Here is a 15,686-nt window from a genome sequence, read left to right as displayed (position 1 = left end):
TATTCAATGATATCCACTTTATTATATCATATTAATTCAAATGAATTTTAATAATGGCTGCTGTTTAAGTCAGCAAATAGCAACAAATAGTCAATCAAGTAGTTACGCGCCTGTCCTTTCGATTTGTTCTTGAATAACTAGTTTCTTATCGGCACACTGATTACTGGCATTCTGCCTCTATTGAACATATTCTTTTATGTGAAAACCACAATTCGTTTTTCCTCCTTGGTAACTCTGTGCGTCGGCGTCGCCGTCGGCATCGGCATCGACATCGGCGTCGGCGTGTGCAACCGAATAATCTAAATATAAGTCGACCGGCCTCTGTCGACCCACTCTTTACCCGGCAGGTGGGCGGTAGGCGGTGGGCGGTGGTTGGCGTTTCGTCGAAGGTCTGACGCACAAGTTCGTCAAAGTCGAGGCTGCAGCAGCGAAGCACAGTGGGGCTAACTATTCGAATTAAGACATAAATTATTTGAGCTTGCGTTGTTGCTGAAATTATTTACGTTATATAAAATATTAGTCGAAAAACACGATATCATCATAGATATATATATAATTTTATATGAATATATCGAAATCCCTAATATATATATAATATGAAAAGTTAAAAAATATTAGCTAAAATCGAAAATATATTTGAAAATAGATTGAAAATAATTATCGATTATTATTGATTGATTGTGAATATATAAATACATCTATTATCGGTATGTAAAATATATCTTCCTATGCTTAACTGCAAGTCACAAATTTTATATATTTTATACAAAAATACCACCAAATGGTCCATTGTACTTGACGTCGTCCGCAACGTCTGACTGTCTGGCAAGTTGGTTTGTCGAGCTTTTTAGCTGTTTGCTTCTTTTTGTGCGGGGTTGCCAGATGATTTGGACTTTGTATGCAACTGTACTGAGCTGTTGTGCAGATGAGTCTGTGTGTGTGTGTGGGTGTGTGTGTGTACGTGTGTATGGGCGTTTTGATGGGCATTGGTATAAAATGTTTCAAGTATCATTTATACGAGCATTTTATTTTTACTCTTTGCGCGAGAGGAAAAAAACGCCTACTGGGTCCTACGCCAGGATCCCAACCACGCCTGGACGACTGTGTAAATTAAAATGTTTCCGTTGTCGACGTAGCGCGCGCACACACACACACACACAATGACTTGCACACGCATACACCAACATAGGCATAGCAAGTTATACATGTGTATGTATATTTGTATGTATCGCAGCGTATTTTTGGTCAGAGATTGAAATTTATTGACCCGGCAACAGGCGCCAATGGTCGAAGGATGTCAGAGAATTGTCAGGATGTGAATTGCACTAATTATGAAATGGGTTTTCGGCCAGTCGGATGGCTGCCACAGTACTTCACATGATTAATGAACAATTTGTGTTTTCCATTTGCAGACGGTGATGCCAAATGATGTTGCGAATGCTGCGAGCGCCATTGTTGCACAACAATAACAATAATTGCAACAAGAACAGCAATTGCGACAACAACTATTGTATTAGCGAGAGCAATAAGCCGACCAACACTAGCCAATATTAGGAACAAACGCAACGAGACGCCAGCAACAAAAAGAAGCCACACACATGTTGCTGCTACAATTGGAACGACCACAACGAGGAGAGCAACAGCAACTACGATGCTCAGCGCTGCTAATGGAACAGCAGCAACAGCAACACACACCGGAGCAGCAGCAGCAGCAGTTGCCGCTGGCGAAACTTATGTCATAACAAATAAACACCTCCATCAGCAGCAGCAGCAACATTTCGTTGTTGCCGCCAATACAATGGTTATACCAACGACTGCAGCCGCCGGTATACCAACAGCAACAACAACAACAGCAGCAACAACTACAGCAGCAACAGTTGATACACAGCAGCAGCAGCCGCAGCAGCCTCAGCAACAGCAGCAGCAACATGTGTTGTTCCAGCCACAGTTACAGCTGCAGACAGCAGCAGCAGCAACACCTCAGCAGCCCACACAGCCGCGCCAACATCCCAAGAAGCGCAAATTTGATCCAGCTGAGCTGGACAAAGATGAGCAACACCAACAGCAGCAGCAGCAGCAACAACAGCAGCAACAGCAGCAACAGCAACAACAGCAGCAGCAACAGCAACAGCATACGTTGTACAAGCAACAGAAACCCGCCGAGACGAATGGCAACAGCGATGCGCTGTCCAATGGCAATATTGCTGCCGTGCAGCAAAATACGTTAGCTTTGCGCAATATGATTGTCAGTCCACCGTCAGCAATGAATTGTGGAGGTGCTGGTACAGGTGCAGGCGCCGGCAACAGCAATGAGATCAGACAGCAGCAACAACAACAGCAGCAGCAGCAGCAGCAACGTATTATAATCGCCTCACCGCTGCAACATGCGCCCAGTACTTACAAGCAACATGTTGTCGGTAGCAACAGCAACAGCAGCGGCAGCAGCAATAGTCATGCAGCAATCAACCATTCGCGCACACACACGCCCGTCTACTATCAACAGCACCACCAACAGGGGCAACATCGTTTTAGCTTTAACTCACACAATCAGCAACATGTACAGGAACAGCAGCAGCAGCAGCAACAACAGCAGCAGCAGCAACAGCAACAACACGAACCTGTTGCTCTACTTGATCTCAGCGAATGGACTAATACGCGTGTCCTGGCCAAAGTTGGTAAGTGCTATGCACCTGGCAAAATACAGCAAGTGCACGAGGGCACAGCCACGCCCACGACAACGCCCCCCTCAATACTCGTGAAATTCGATGCCTCCGAATTTGGTCAGCAACTGTATCAGGATGTGCTGCAGCAGGGACGCTACAATGTGATACTAGACGCCAGCCCACCCATGGCAGATGTAAGTACTAAACTCACCCACACTCACACACTTCAAGACCAACTGCTAATGCATCCTCCCCGCCTCCCACAGATCACGCTGGACGCCCGGGTCTGTGTGCGCCAAAGTCTCGAGGGACGCACCGTCGACTTCGTCTATGTGGAGGGCATCATTATGGATATCAACCAGGGAACCAAGCAATATACCGTGCAATTGATCAATGAGGAATTGGTAAGAAACCCAAACGATTCACTGATATCAATGGATTATATATATATTATTACATATACGTATATATGCTACATACATACATATATATGCAGTACCTGTATTTTCTATTGTCCTTTCATGGCTCTTCTCTTACAGCCCAATACGAGAGTTGTGCGTCGAGCTGATTTGCGCCTGCTGCTGCCGCCCTGGTGGGATGAGCTGAACGAGCTGGCGCCAGCGGCAACGCCGAGTGTGAGCGGTAAACGCAAATCGGAGCCGGCCACCGGCGGCGTCTATTCCAAGGCCTTTGTGGCAACACGCTACGATGGCAAGCTGCCCACGAGCACGCCCCCAGCTGGTCATGGAGGACTGCAGAAACATGAGTATTATCGAGCGGCTGCAACGTCGCCGTTCCAGGGCGGCGCAGTGCCACCGCCGCCGCTGCCTCTGAGCCATGTGGAGCACCAGCAGGCCAATGGACTGCCCGACATTGTGATCTCGCCGGGCAGCAATGGACAGCAGCAGCAGCACCACCACCACCAACAACTGAAAATGCATGTGCCATCGCCAGCGCAACAGCAGCAGCAGCAGCAACAACAACAACAGCAGCAGCAGCGCGGCTACGACGACTACGACTCCGATGACGAGCTGAAGCGCGTCGGCATCGACTACTCCCCGGCTGCCGGGGACGTGGATGCCGAGAAGATGAGCGCTTGCAGCAAGCGCAGCAGCATGCAGAGTCGAGGCAGCACATCCAGCTTAATCGATCAGAGGCTGACACCACGATCTCATCCAGCAACACCAAGGTAAGCGGGTAATGTTGAGAAGGGCAAAGAGTTTGACTCTTGTACTAAAGAAAGTTTCCTAGAAATGAATTTGTGAATTATTATTTCGATATTTTTATATGTTTCATTTGCATAATATTTCATGCTTATCATGAAGTTAGTTATCTTACTTCTTGGAAGAAACCACTAATATTTATTTTACCACTGAACATTATAAAAGTGCATTTGTAACTTCTTAGTATACAGAGAATATTCTGAATAGTTTCTGACACTCTTTTCATTAACAGTTTTATGAACTCAATAATATTCCTCTATAATATTATTTCAGTATATTTACATTTTATTCAACGATTTGAATTTTTCATAGATAAATATATATTTAATATTCTTTGAATATATCATTTAACGAATGGAGCCACTCTATATTTAATATACTTTTATATATCCATTAACCAATATGATTTTCTATTTACTATACTCTTGAGTCTACTGTGGAAACTGTTATTTCCTTGACTATATTTATTCGCAATCTCTTTATAATCCAGCTTTCGCTTAATTTTCATTAGCTGCAGGGTATTAGCGGCTCTGCACCTGTGCGCACCGCAATCATATTAATCTATAAATAATACTCCCGTTATATTTAGAATTTTTGCCAATGTTCTCTTGAGTTTTGTTATTAAGAGTGGCATGTCTATAAGCGCTGCTGGCGTCGACTGCGCTGTCTGCGGTTGTAGCCCGTTGGCTAAAGTATTTTGAGCATTGCCTTAACGCAATTTTATTAATTACATACAAGCACACATACATATACAAATCTACGGTGTATGTGTGTGGATATCAATGTGTGAGAGTGTATGTACGTGTATTAAGGAGAATATTTTCGTTGACAGATCTCAGGCAACGACGCCGCATCGCTTCAAGAAGGGCGACATTGTGGAATCGGAATCCGGAGTGCGCAAGAAGTACAATGGCAAGCAATGGCGACGTCTCTGCACGCTGTGCATGAAAGAATCTCAGCGGCGCGGCTTTTGTTCCAGACATTTGAATCAGAAGGGCAACAATGCGCTGCCCTCATCAACGGGGCCGGGTCGTTTTCTCAGGTGCGGCTATAAACCTAACAGCTTTACCAGCTCAGCTATTGCTGCTGTTCTCTCCCTCTGTTTCTCTCTATATATTTAACATGACTCTCTCTTTATCTATCTCTACCTCTCTCTCTCTCTTTAGTGATAGCCGTTCGAGCAGCAAAACCCAAAACGATGAGGACAACTCTCGCGATTCGGAAACATCGCCCAACTATCGGGTCACGGGTCGGTATGATCAGGAAGAGACCGATGTGGCCGCCATGTTAGGTACGTGCAACTCACACCTCTTGACTTTTTATGACACCGCTGCGCCGTCGCTGTCGACTCTCCTCCTACTCCGCCTCCTCCTACTACTCATTCGAACTGGAATCATAAAAGCAACACGTTTACATTATTTTGTTCTTTTTGTTGAAATTTATTCATAGTTAGCTCGCATTCATTTTCAAGGCTGGCTTTCCCAGCCTGAGCTGAGTTTCCTTCTCAATGTCCAAATGAGCGCCAGCTTTAGCTGTTAATCTGCCTGTGTTCACGCAATTACCCACACAGCTGCAAAACAGTTAAGATCACTGTGTAGCGCAGCCTCTCGCTGCATCTAGGCTGTTCTCTGGCCTGCTTTCCACGGCTTCTACAGATATGCGTTTAGCTCCGGCACGAGCGACTTTCAAATGCGCTGTAATGCAACTAAAGAATTAATTAAAATTTGAAATAAAATCAACTAAGCAATGGTTGCTCAATTTGATTTGTAAACATTTCTATAGAAATATGTATATATATTAAAATAGATGTTTTTATATAATACACAAAATAATACAAATCCAATATATGATAAATACCTTATATATAAAAGAAAACATTTTAAATTTGTATGTAATTTATAAAAGCAAATTTTTGTTATTAGATATATCTATTATATAGAATATAAAACGTATTCATCATATATCATATTCCAGAATATAAATAATGGAAAAAATGTTTATAACTCAAATTGAGCAAATACTAATGACTAATTGATAGATTTTAAATTTATTTTCTAACTTAAATCACAACAATTTCGATTTACTTTCGAAAGGTATAGAAAACTAAAAATTTGTAAGACCTCAAACTAGTTTGTAGCGCAATGAAGCAGTCGGTGTTGCCTAGACTTTCACATTGTTTCGAATGCATTTCGAATTCTCTATAAAAATGCCTATCATAAAGTTTTATTATGGCAGCGCCGCTGCTGACCATTTCATATACATGCATACGTAAACCCACACACACGCACAGCGCTCTGGACAAAGGTCGTTGGTTTTGTTAAGGTGTTCTCGGGGCCGTGGCTGATCAGGGGTGCTATTGTTTGAGGTGTGCGTGCAGCAACAACAGCAACAGCAATAGCAATAATAATAACAACAACGTTAGCTAGCCACTTGAAAGTGTGACCGCAGCGTGATTTACACGCAAGCGTAAAATGCAGACGCAGCGACGTCGACGCCGACGTGGACAGCAACAGCGACGCGCACGCATTCCAATGCACCTGCATGCGATCGAAGCAGCGACGCGACGTCAGCGTCGCAGCCACTTGAAACGAACAATGCTGCGCAGCCGAAACAAAAGCGCGCTGCGTGCGGATCGCAACAGATTCTTCTTTTCTCGTTATTTGCCCTGCCTTTGATTCGTTTTTACCTAAACAAAAATGCACTTGAGAGAGCGCGCTCACACGCACGCATACACACACACACACATGTAAACACACGCTCACACGCACGAGAGAGACACACAGACAAGCAGCAGCACCCACACAGTCAAAGCACAGACCGACACAACAGGTAAACAAACATGGACGACAAGAGCGTGAGTGTGAGCGTGATCCCAAAGAGCCCAAAAACCGAGTGAGTGCTTGAGAGCGTAGCCAACGAACACAACTAACGATTGCGAGAGAGAGAGAGAGAGAAAGAGAGCGGCGCTCAGTTTATGCTGCCGCTGGCCGCTCAGTTGAAGTGCTTGCTGGTTGTTCTTTTGACGTCGTCGTCGTCGCCGTCGTCGCATTTTATGTTGAAAACTGTCAAAGGCAAGGCAAGAAGACAGAACGCGGCGCAAAAGCAAAAAATAAAATAAAATAAAATACAAAAAAAAAAAAAAGAAGAAAAAAGTGAATACCGATGCGAATGCAGCAGACAAAACGAATGTGACAACGACGACAAAAAGTTTTCAAGCAAATTAAATACAGAAAATGAAAATATGTGCCGAAAGTGATGCCAATCAAAGTGTTTGTTCTTAACTGAGCAACGGCAGGCGGCAGTCGCAGTAGACAGGAACAGCAGGAGCACGAGGAGGAGGAGGAGCAGCAGCAGCAGCAGCAGCAGCAGCGAATATGAATGCGTTCCAGGATTTTGAGCTGGGCGCTAAATTATATTTACAGTGCTTATGTAATAATAACTATAAATGAAAACTTTTGTGCTTGCAACAAATGTCTAACAGTTACCCCTCTCCCTTTCCCTGTCTTCCACTCTTTCTATCTCTTTCACTTTGTGCCTTCTACTCTCTCACTCTGCAGTGTCACTGAGCAGCTCGCGCTCTGCAACGCCATCGTATACATCACCCGTGAATCATGCCGGCGCCTCGCCGCTGAACGCCATCGCCCACTCCCCGGTCAACGTGTCTAATCATAGGCAAAATTTCTTTACGCCCATTGCGAATCAGTCGCAACAGCAACAACAGCAACAGCATGTGACAGCAGTTGCTGCTGTGCCGCTGGATAGCAAATGGAAGACAACACCCAGTCCGGTATTGTACAACGCAAACAACAACAACAACAACAATGGCTGGGAGAGCAGTCAACAACCGCCACCGCCACCGCCACAAACGGCGGCCGTTTCGCTGGTAATGCATGCACCGCCGCCACAGCAACAACAGCAACAACAACAACCACCTGCCGCTCATCTCAATGCGCTGCCAGCGCCACCAGCGCCGCCCAGCAGCAGTCTCGGTCATGCGACCAGCGTCATACGCATCTCCAGCAGCCAGCAACAACAACAACAACAACAACAACAGCAGCAGCAACAACAACAACATGTTGTAGTATCCACAGCCGGCCATCAAACGTTTCATCCTGTCATTGTGAATGCTGCCCAACAGTCGCACATTCATTCGCAGAATTCATTGGCTGTTTCCGTTGGGCAGCAGCAACAACCGATACAGCATCAGCAGCAGCAGCAACAGCAACAGCAACAGCAACCACCGCCGCCGCTGCCACCCACATCGGTCGCATTTCATTCACATCCGCCAACCACGCCCACATCCGTAGCAGTGGCTGGGACGACGGCACAGGACAAGTCATTGCCAAAAAACGGTAAGTGCCCAATAGACTCTTAACTAGAACTTGTCGACTGATTAAAGTAGGGCGATACAATTTCGATCGATAAGAAAGTTGTTTTTCCCCTTGTTACCAATATATAATTATCGATTAAATTTCGATATTTGGGATTTTTTTAAATATATGCATATTTACATAAGAAAAATATATATTTTGATGAAATAATAATATTTCATACATAATTTATCTTGGGTTTCCCTAAATGTTTGTGCTAATGTTTTGAGTGAGACTGAGACTAAATGATATAAATTTAATTTATATAATTTATAGCTCAAAAAATAAATAAATTCAAAATATAGTAAATTATTTATTTAGTTTTTGTTTTAGCTAAGCTAAGAACATTTTCCAAAATTTTTAACTAAAAATATTTGATTATATATTAAATATTAATAATAATAATCATAAAAATTAAACAAAAATATTTGTAAAATATTTTGAGTAAATTAAAGTTAATAATAATTATCATAAAAATTAAACAAAAATATTTTTAAAATATTTTGAGTAAATTAAAATTAAAATTTTAGTTTAACTAAAAATATAAAAAGTATATGTTCATCTAAAATTATTTATTTCTAATATTTTTTTTAGTGCAAATTTCTTAGATTTTCTCTTAAGATTTTGAACTTATCTAAGGAATTCCAACCAAAATTCTACATATATAATTTATAATAATGTAAACTTAAATATTTTTAGAAAACTATAGGTAGTTGTTGACTTTAAGTATACTTTTAAAACTTTAAGAATTTCTTAGAATATTTAATGTGCAAATCTCTAAATACCGAAGAATATTTAGACCCATAGTTTTAATGTTTGCATTAGAGCTGATGACTGACCCTTATTATAATAAAGTCTTTTCCGCAATTATAATATTTTCATGGATCTGCTATCGTTTCATGTCCTTGCAGGCTACAATGCGGCTAGCTGTCCATGGCAAAAGCTACTGCCGCAGATGCCAGCCGTGACCAAAGCAACTCCGTCGACTGCCGTGACAACGACAACTACAAACAGCAACTACAGCGTGGCCATGCTGCACCATCAACAGCAACAGCAGCAGCAGCAACAACAACAGCAACAGCAGCAGCAGCATCCTCAGCAGTTGTCGTCGACCACATCATCAACACAGCAACAGCAACACTCGCCACTTAATCACAACAACAATCATTTGGTTGTGCCCGCGCCGCTGTCGTCGCCTGGCAAGCCACTCAACTGCTCCATCAACGATGCCAAGGTGGCCGCAGCGGCAGCGGCGGCTGCAGCAGCAGCAGCAGCAACCGCTTCGACCAGTGCAACGGACGAGGCTGAGGAGCCCGATGAGCAGCTGGACGACGATGTGTTCGAGAGCACGCCCTCTGCGCCAGCTATTTCGAATGGCAAGAAGGGAGCGACGGCAACGATGCGACTGCCCACATACAACAGCAACATACGCAAATTGGAGGAATGCCATGATTCCAGCGATGGTGCTGGCGGTGCGCCGGCGACGTCGGCGGCCAAGCGACGTAGTCAGTCGCTCAGTGCGCTGCAGCAGCAGCAGCAGCAGCAACAGCAACAGCAGCAGCAACAGCAACCTCAGCAGTCCACGGCAGCGGCTGGCAAGAAGATACGTCGACCGATGAACGCCTTTATGATTTTCTCGAAGAAGCATCGCAAGGTGGTGCACAAGAAGCATCCCAACCAGGACAATCGAACGGTTAGCAAAATACTGGGCGAATGGTGGTACGCACTGAAGCCGGACGAGAAGGCCCAATATCATGAGCTGGCCAAAGCGATGAAGGATGAGCATTTCCAGCAGCATCCGGACTGGAAATGGTGCTCCAAGGATCGCCGCAAGTCCTCAACATCGGGTGGCAAGGGCAACGCCGCTGCCGCGGGCAATGCCAGCACAGCCGATAGCAAGCAGCGTCTCGTCTCGGTGGATGGCTCCGATTCGCTGGATGATATGTGCCCCTCCACGCCCGGTGGCAGCGGCAGTGGCGGCGCCCACGCTACGGAGCTGCAGGGCGACATCATCCCACTGACCATCGATACGTATAACATTGCGTGCGACGAGACGCCCACGACCATTGCTGGCCAGGCACAGGGCAACTGCAAGGCCAAGCAGCTGAAGAACGAGCTGCAGTCCGACGAGGACGAGCAAATGGTCGTTGTTGAGGACGAGCAGCCGGCTAAGAAATTGGATCTGCAGTGCCTCGAGCGAGTCAACGACTTGGACATGGACGACACGCCCTACGACTATCGCAAGCAACAGCAACAACAGCACCAAACGGATGCGGAACAGGTGAGATAGACCCCTTCCTCCATTTGTATATTCTTTATATTCATATTGTCTTCTCCTTTTGCAGCGCACTCAGGAAGACCATGCAAACCTCTGCAATGGCCAGACAATGTCCGCTCCGTCGTCTAGCGCAGAGCGCGAGATCACATTGAAGCCGAAGGCCATCAAGGCGCATCCGGGACTGGAGAGCACCATGCTGCCGTATCCGCAGATGCCCATGTACACGCACTACACTAGTCCCAAGAATCCAATCGGTGTAACACCATTCCAACCCACAGGCGAGCAAGCACAAAGACAAATCTCTTGACCAAGCGACAGTTGCTCATTGTACTCTGTTTTTTTCTTCTCCTCTTTTTTTTTTTTGCAATAAATTAGGCGGCGCCTTCAAATCGATGCCCATCAGTCCCAAGGGCAGCAGCTCTTCCGGCTGCAAATCGGATGAGCAGCAGCTGCAGGCGCACATTAAGCAGGAGGACATCAAGCAGGAGCCGCCATCGCCATACAAGCTGAATGGGGGCGGCGCTGGCGCGCCCACTGGGGGCGTGATTAGCGCACCGCCGCCCAGCAGCGCCATCTTCAATTTCAATGTGCCAATAGCGACGGCCCTCAGCCAGAAGCAATACCATTATCCCTTGCCGCACACTCTGTGCAGTCCCACAGACGTGAGAGGTGAGTTTCCAGCTAGAGCAAGATTTAGATGACGAAATGCGATTTTAGTTGTCTATTAATTTTAATTATTATTTGACTATTATTATTATTATTATTATTTGTTAATGAAGTCCGTTGAAGTCCTTTTGTTGTTGTTTCTGCTTAGTTTCGTATTTACCAGAAATATTGGCTTTATTTTCGACTATGATTTGTGTGCTATAAATATTGTTATATGATTTGAGTACAATTTTTATATATTGTATGCCAAAGACAAAATTCAACCCAACCACCTGCCGCCCCTCACCTCGCCCATTTCGCATCCGACTGACGCTCATGTTAAGAGGTTCTAGTTTTTGGTTTATAACGAAAGCCTTATGCATAACATCTTTCTCTCTATTTCTCCAAAACGCTTGCATAATCCTCTCACACACACACACAAACACACGTACGTCCACTTTGTCACCTATACACATACACATCGCCCGCTTCTCTGCTCTGTCTCTCGCACATTTCATCGAAAGAATCTCGAAAATCCACTGAACTCGAACCAAAACAAGAACAAGACATAATCAATCCCAGCACCGATCTAGCAACGGACGAGGACGCTGCAGCAGCCAATGAAGAGATCCACGAAGACAACAATAACAACGACGAAGACGAAGAAGATAACGACAACGACGACGACGACGACGATGATGATGATGAAGACGATGAGCAATTTATGGCAGAGTTGGCCAGCGTCACGTCAGATCTCGATGACATTGCTCCGTATGCGATTCCCAAGGCAGTCACTCCCATGCCCACGGTGCTGCCGTCTGTGCTCAAGCGCAAGCAATTCACCATAGTGCGCTCGCTGACGCCGCTGCAGCCGGCGAACTCACCACACCAGCAGCTGAAGCATCTGCATCAGCGGCGCGTCGAGACGCCGCCAACGGTTATAACGCGCGTGCCAACACCGACGCTGACGCCAACGTCGACGCCGACGTCCACGATCATTGCGACGGCTGCGTCGCTGCCGCGAAATCATTTTACCATCATACGCACACAACAAAGAACCGTTACACCACAGCACACCACACCGCCGCCATTGTTTTTCAAGAGCTCAAAAGCTCAGACATCAACATTAGCATTAACCCCATCTCCATCAATAATAACAACAACAACAACAACAGCAAGTTCAATAACAACCACCAACACCAACACCATCAACACCACAACAACATCATCGACAACAACAACAACAACTAGTCACTGTAACGAGCAACTTATTCAATTTCCCAATAATTTCAATAATGCTGCTGCTGCAACAACAACGGCAACAACAACAACAACAAACAATACTAATACCCATCCACCACCACCACCAACAACAACAACAACAACAACGTCTATAATACGCAAACTGTTGACACTGCAAGATGGCAACAAGGCCACCGGACGAGCAGCCATACTGTACGACGCCTTGGTGCTGGACACGCTGCACGGCAACGACGAGGACGACGACGATGATGACGAGGGCGGCGACAACGACAACGACAACAGTGCTGAGCATGCGATGGAGCAACAACGACAGCAACAAGTGTCCATAAAGGCGACAACTGTGCAGCAGCAGCAGCAGCAGCAACAGCAGCAGCCAGCAACAATGTTGCTAATCACCGACGTCAACAGCTACAATCAGACACATGTTGCGGCGTCCACGTCGGGGGCAACATTGCGCCCGTTGTCGTTCATCAGCATCAATGCGTGCAACAAGATCACGCTGCCGGCCAATACGCGGATATTGAGCACAACGGCTACCATGACCACGCCCACGCTGACGGTGCTAACCAAGGCGGCGGGGGCAGCGGGGGCCACAAATCATAGTACTAATAAAGCCAATGAACTAACCATAACAGCAACTGTCGATAGCGGCAACAACAGCAACAACAACAACAACAATAATAATAATAATAATCATAGTAAACGCATTAACAACAACAATAGCAACAACAACAACAACAATAGCATTAACAACGATGCCACCACCATTCTTATGATCAACTCCAACTCATCCGCAGCCCATCAGGCCTGTGTGCCCAACTCGCCGGCGGCCGTCAGCCTGGGGCATGCCGCCAGCATTGCCACGCCGCCCGCCTCGGCGCCAGCGCAAATTCTTGGCTCTGGCGGCCCGGCGCCACCTCAGAAAATGTTCTTCACCATGGGCCATCCGGTAAGTGCAGCAGGTTGACTTAATTCTCGTGCCCGTTGACTAACCTTGAATTTCAATTGCATTATCCTTAGTATCCATTGCTGCCGCCGCCGCACCAGCAGGGCTCGACCGGTCTGGAGCACCTGCAGCTGGAGGCATTTGCACCTGGCTACCTCTTCAAGAAGCACAACAGCGGCCTGGGAGTGCAGGGTGCGCCGCCACTGCCATCGGTCGTGGCACAGACGACGCTGCGCCTGCACGGCTACCCGGCCAGTGGCCACGGCCAGGAGCAGCAGCCGGCTAGCTCGCCCTCGTTCAAGTCGATGCCCTCGACGCCCAAATCGGCGACATATCATCACAGTGCCCAGCCGGACTCGTCGGGCAAGCGCAGCGGCAGCAGTGAGGCTGCCGAAGACGCCGACGTGGATGTCGAGGTGGACACCGATGGCCAGCAGCAATTCGTGCTGGCGCCGACGCCAGCGCAGCTGGGATGTGCTCCGCTGCAGCGGCGCAAGAACTTATGTAAGTGCCAGCAGCTGGATATTTCTATTGAATGACCATTGTAATCCAATTCTGTCCATAAATGCAGCTCAAAGCAAGTCGGATAACGTGGTCAGCAGCACGGGCGGCTATGGAGGCGTCAGCAATGGCCAGCACATTGGACGCAAGCTGCACTCGCCCACAATGATGGAGGTGAACAGCAGCAGCCTCAGCTCCGCCCTGCCCACGCCCACCTCATCGACGACAACGCCCAACAGCGACGAGCAGCAGCCGCTGTCGCCCCCGGTCCACGGCAACAATGTGAGCAGTCAGGCTGCCAAGTCGCCCATTAGGAGCGTGCCGGCCTCTGCACCCGCCGTGGTGTCGCGCAAGAAGAAGAGCGATGAAGTTAACAAGTAAGCTAGGCCACGCCCATTGCATTATACGTTAAACTAAGCCTTGAACCTTTCCTTTTGAAGTGTGCTGCTGGACTTTGAGAAGAAGTACAAGGCGCTGCCGCAGTTCAAGCCGGAGGACTGCCAATCGCCCAGCGCCATTGCTGTGCCGTCGCCGCCGCGTGTCTACGGCACGAACTATCGCAAAAAGAATGCCGTGCAGGCACCGGTGCAGAAACTAAGTACGTATGCGCTAGGAAGACTTCTCTTATATAGTCATATATGCATATTCTAATACAAATTTTGAATCGTTCAGCTGGCGAGGATGATTCGATTGATGAGCCTGCATCGGCGCCGCCGACAACCACACAGCGTTTCTTTGGCGCCGACTTCAACAATGATCTGAGAGGTAAACTAAGACCAAGTAGTCCGCACATTTACACAAACGCAACCGGAACTAATCATCCATTTGCTGCAGAACTGGAGACCGGCGATCAAGCGGGCCGTTCGCCGCGCACACCCAAAACGCCGTTGCAGAGCGCACGCTCCGATGTCAGCGAAAAGGGACACCGCAAGGTCCTCGAAACGCGTCGCAATCTGGTCATGCAGCTGTTCAACGAGCACGGCGTCTTCCCATCCGCTCAGGCAACCATTGCTTTTCAGGTGTGTAACTAGAGAAATACCATTTGTATCTCATGCTAAAGCTGCGAATCTCTTACAGACCAAACACATTGATGTGTTCCCACGCAAGCAGGACCTGCAGCTAAAGATACGCGAGGTGCGCCAGAAGAACATGGGCCATCCGCCCAGGACGCCGCACTCGGCCGGTCCCAACACGCCATCCGACAACAATCCCTCATCAGCCACGCTGAGCGCCAATCTGAACAGCCAAACAAACGTTGGAGGGTCTGCAGGTAATTGACGAAATGCTGCACCTGAGCACTGAGAGAGTGCATGTAAACGAATATAAAGATCTGTGAGCACTAGAGAATGTAATATTCATAGTCAAGGAACAGTTGAAGGAACAGAATATAGATAGTAGTTTATTATTATTTATTACTCATTATCTGCTGCAAATAATGTAATATTTGAATATATCAATTATCTTTTAACTATATGTATATAGTTCTATCTATATGACATGCCAACATTTTCAACTTACTCTTCAAACTCTGTTTTGTTAATAGATTCCTTAATCTCAATATCCTTTCAACTTACTTTTTACACGATTTTCATTTCAATTTGTGGATAGATGCCTTAATATGAATATTCTTATCAATGAAGACAGTTCAGATAGATTTTTTTCCTTTCTTTAAATCTTTCTGTATAAATCAAAATTATATCACAATTTAAAAAAAAAAAAACGTTTAAAAAGTATTCCCAACTTAGCCCAGTTTTCTTCCTCATTTAACGTTGCCCTCTCCATTTGGATTTGGATTGT

The 15,686-nt window shown here is 46.4% G+C and overlaps 1 protein-coding gene and 1 long non-coding RNA gene across 15 annotated transcripts in view; one reads left to right on the top strand and one right to left on the bottom strand.

Moving 5' to 3' along the window:
* The window catches only part of cic (Putative transcription factor capicua), a 55,903-nt gene that overhangs the window by 37,528 nt on the left and 2,689 nt on the right, over positions 1–15,686 (top strand). For 11 of the 14 annotated variants that reach the window (XM_089476404.1, XM_089476401.1, XM_089476405.1 and 8 more), the window contains 16 exons: positions 1,413–2,857; positions 2,930–3,067; positions 3,203–3,852; positions 4,719–4,928; positions 5,053–5,177; positions 7,444–8,238; positions 9,168–10,537; positions 10,602–10,812; positions 10,910–11,203; positions 11,704–13,391; positions 13,463–13,892; positions 13,960–14,266; positions 14,330–14,487; positions 14,562–14,654; positions 14,724–14,908; positions 14,967–15,159. In XM_089476404.1, coding sequence (XP_089332530.1) covers positions 1,652–2,857; positions 2,930–3,067; positions 3,203–3,852; positions 4,719–4,928; positions 5,053–5,177; positions 7,444–8,238; positions 9,168–10,537; positions 10,602–10,812; positions 10,910–11,203; positions 11,704–13,391; positions 13,463–13,892; positions 13,960–14,266; positions 14,330–14,487; positions 14,562–14,654; positions 14,724–14,908; positions 14,967–15,159 — 8,053 coding nt within the window. In that variant the 5' untranslated portion in view covers positions 1,413–1,651. The remainder of the gene's footprint in view (positions 1–1,412; positions 2,858–2,929; positions 3,068–3,202; positions 3,853–4,718; positions 4,929–5,052; positions 5,178–7,443; positions 8,239–9,167; positions 10,538–10,601; positions 10,813–10,909; positions 11,204–11,703; positions 13,392–13,462; positions 13,893–13,959; positions 14,267–14,329; positions 14,488–14,561; positions 14,655–14,723; positions 14,909–14,966; positions 15,160–15,686) is intronic. The other 3 variants (XM_089476407.1, XM_089476406.1, XM_018018044.2) reach the window with 2 other exon arrangements.
* On the bottom strand, positions 5,302–7,265 carry LOC149270322 (uncharacterized). The gene is made up of 2 exons (XR_016271647.1): positions 5,744–7,265; positions 5,302–5,580 (listed from the first exon to the last, which is right to left on the bottom strand). It is a non-coding gene; the product is annotated as an uncharacterized LOC149270322 (long non-coding RNA).

Source organism: Drosophila arizonae, chromosome 2, assembly GCF_054131065.1.
Source record: "Drosophila arizonae isolate 15081-1271.41 chromosome 2, UAZ_ARI_1.0, whole genome shotgun sequence".
NCBI lineage: Eukaryota > Metazoa > Arthropoda > Insecta > Diptera > Drosophilidae > Drosophila > Drosophila arizonae.
Note: the sequence above shows the minus strand (reverse complement) of the source record. Positions and strands in the feature narration are given on the sequence as shown.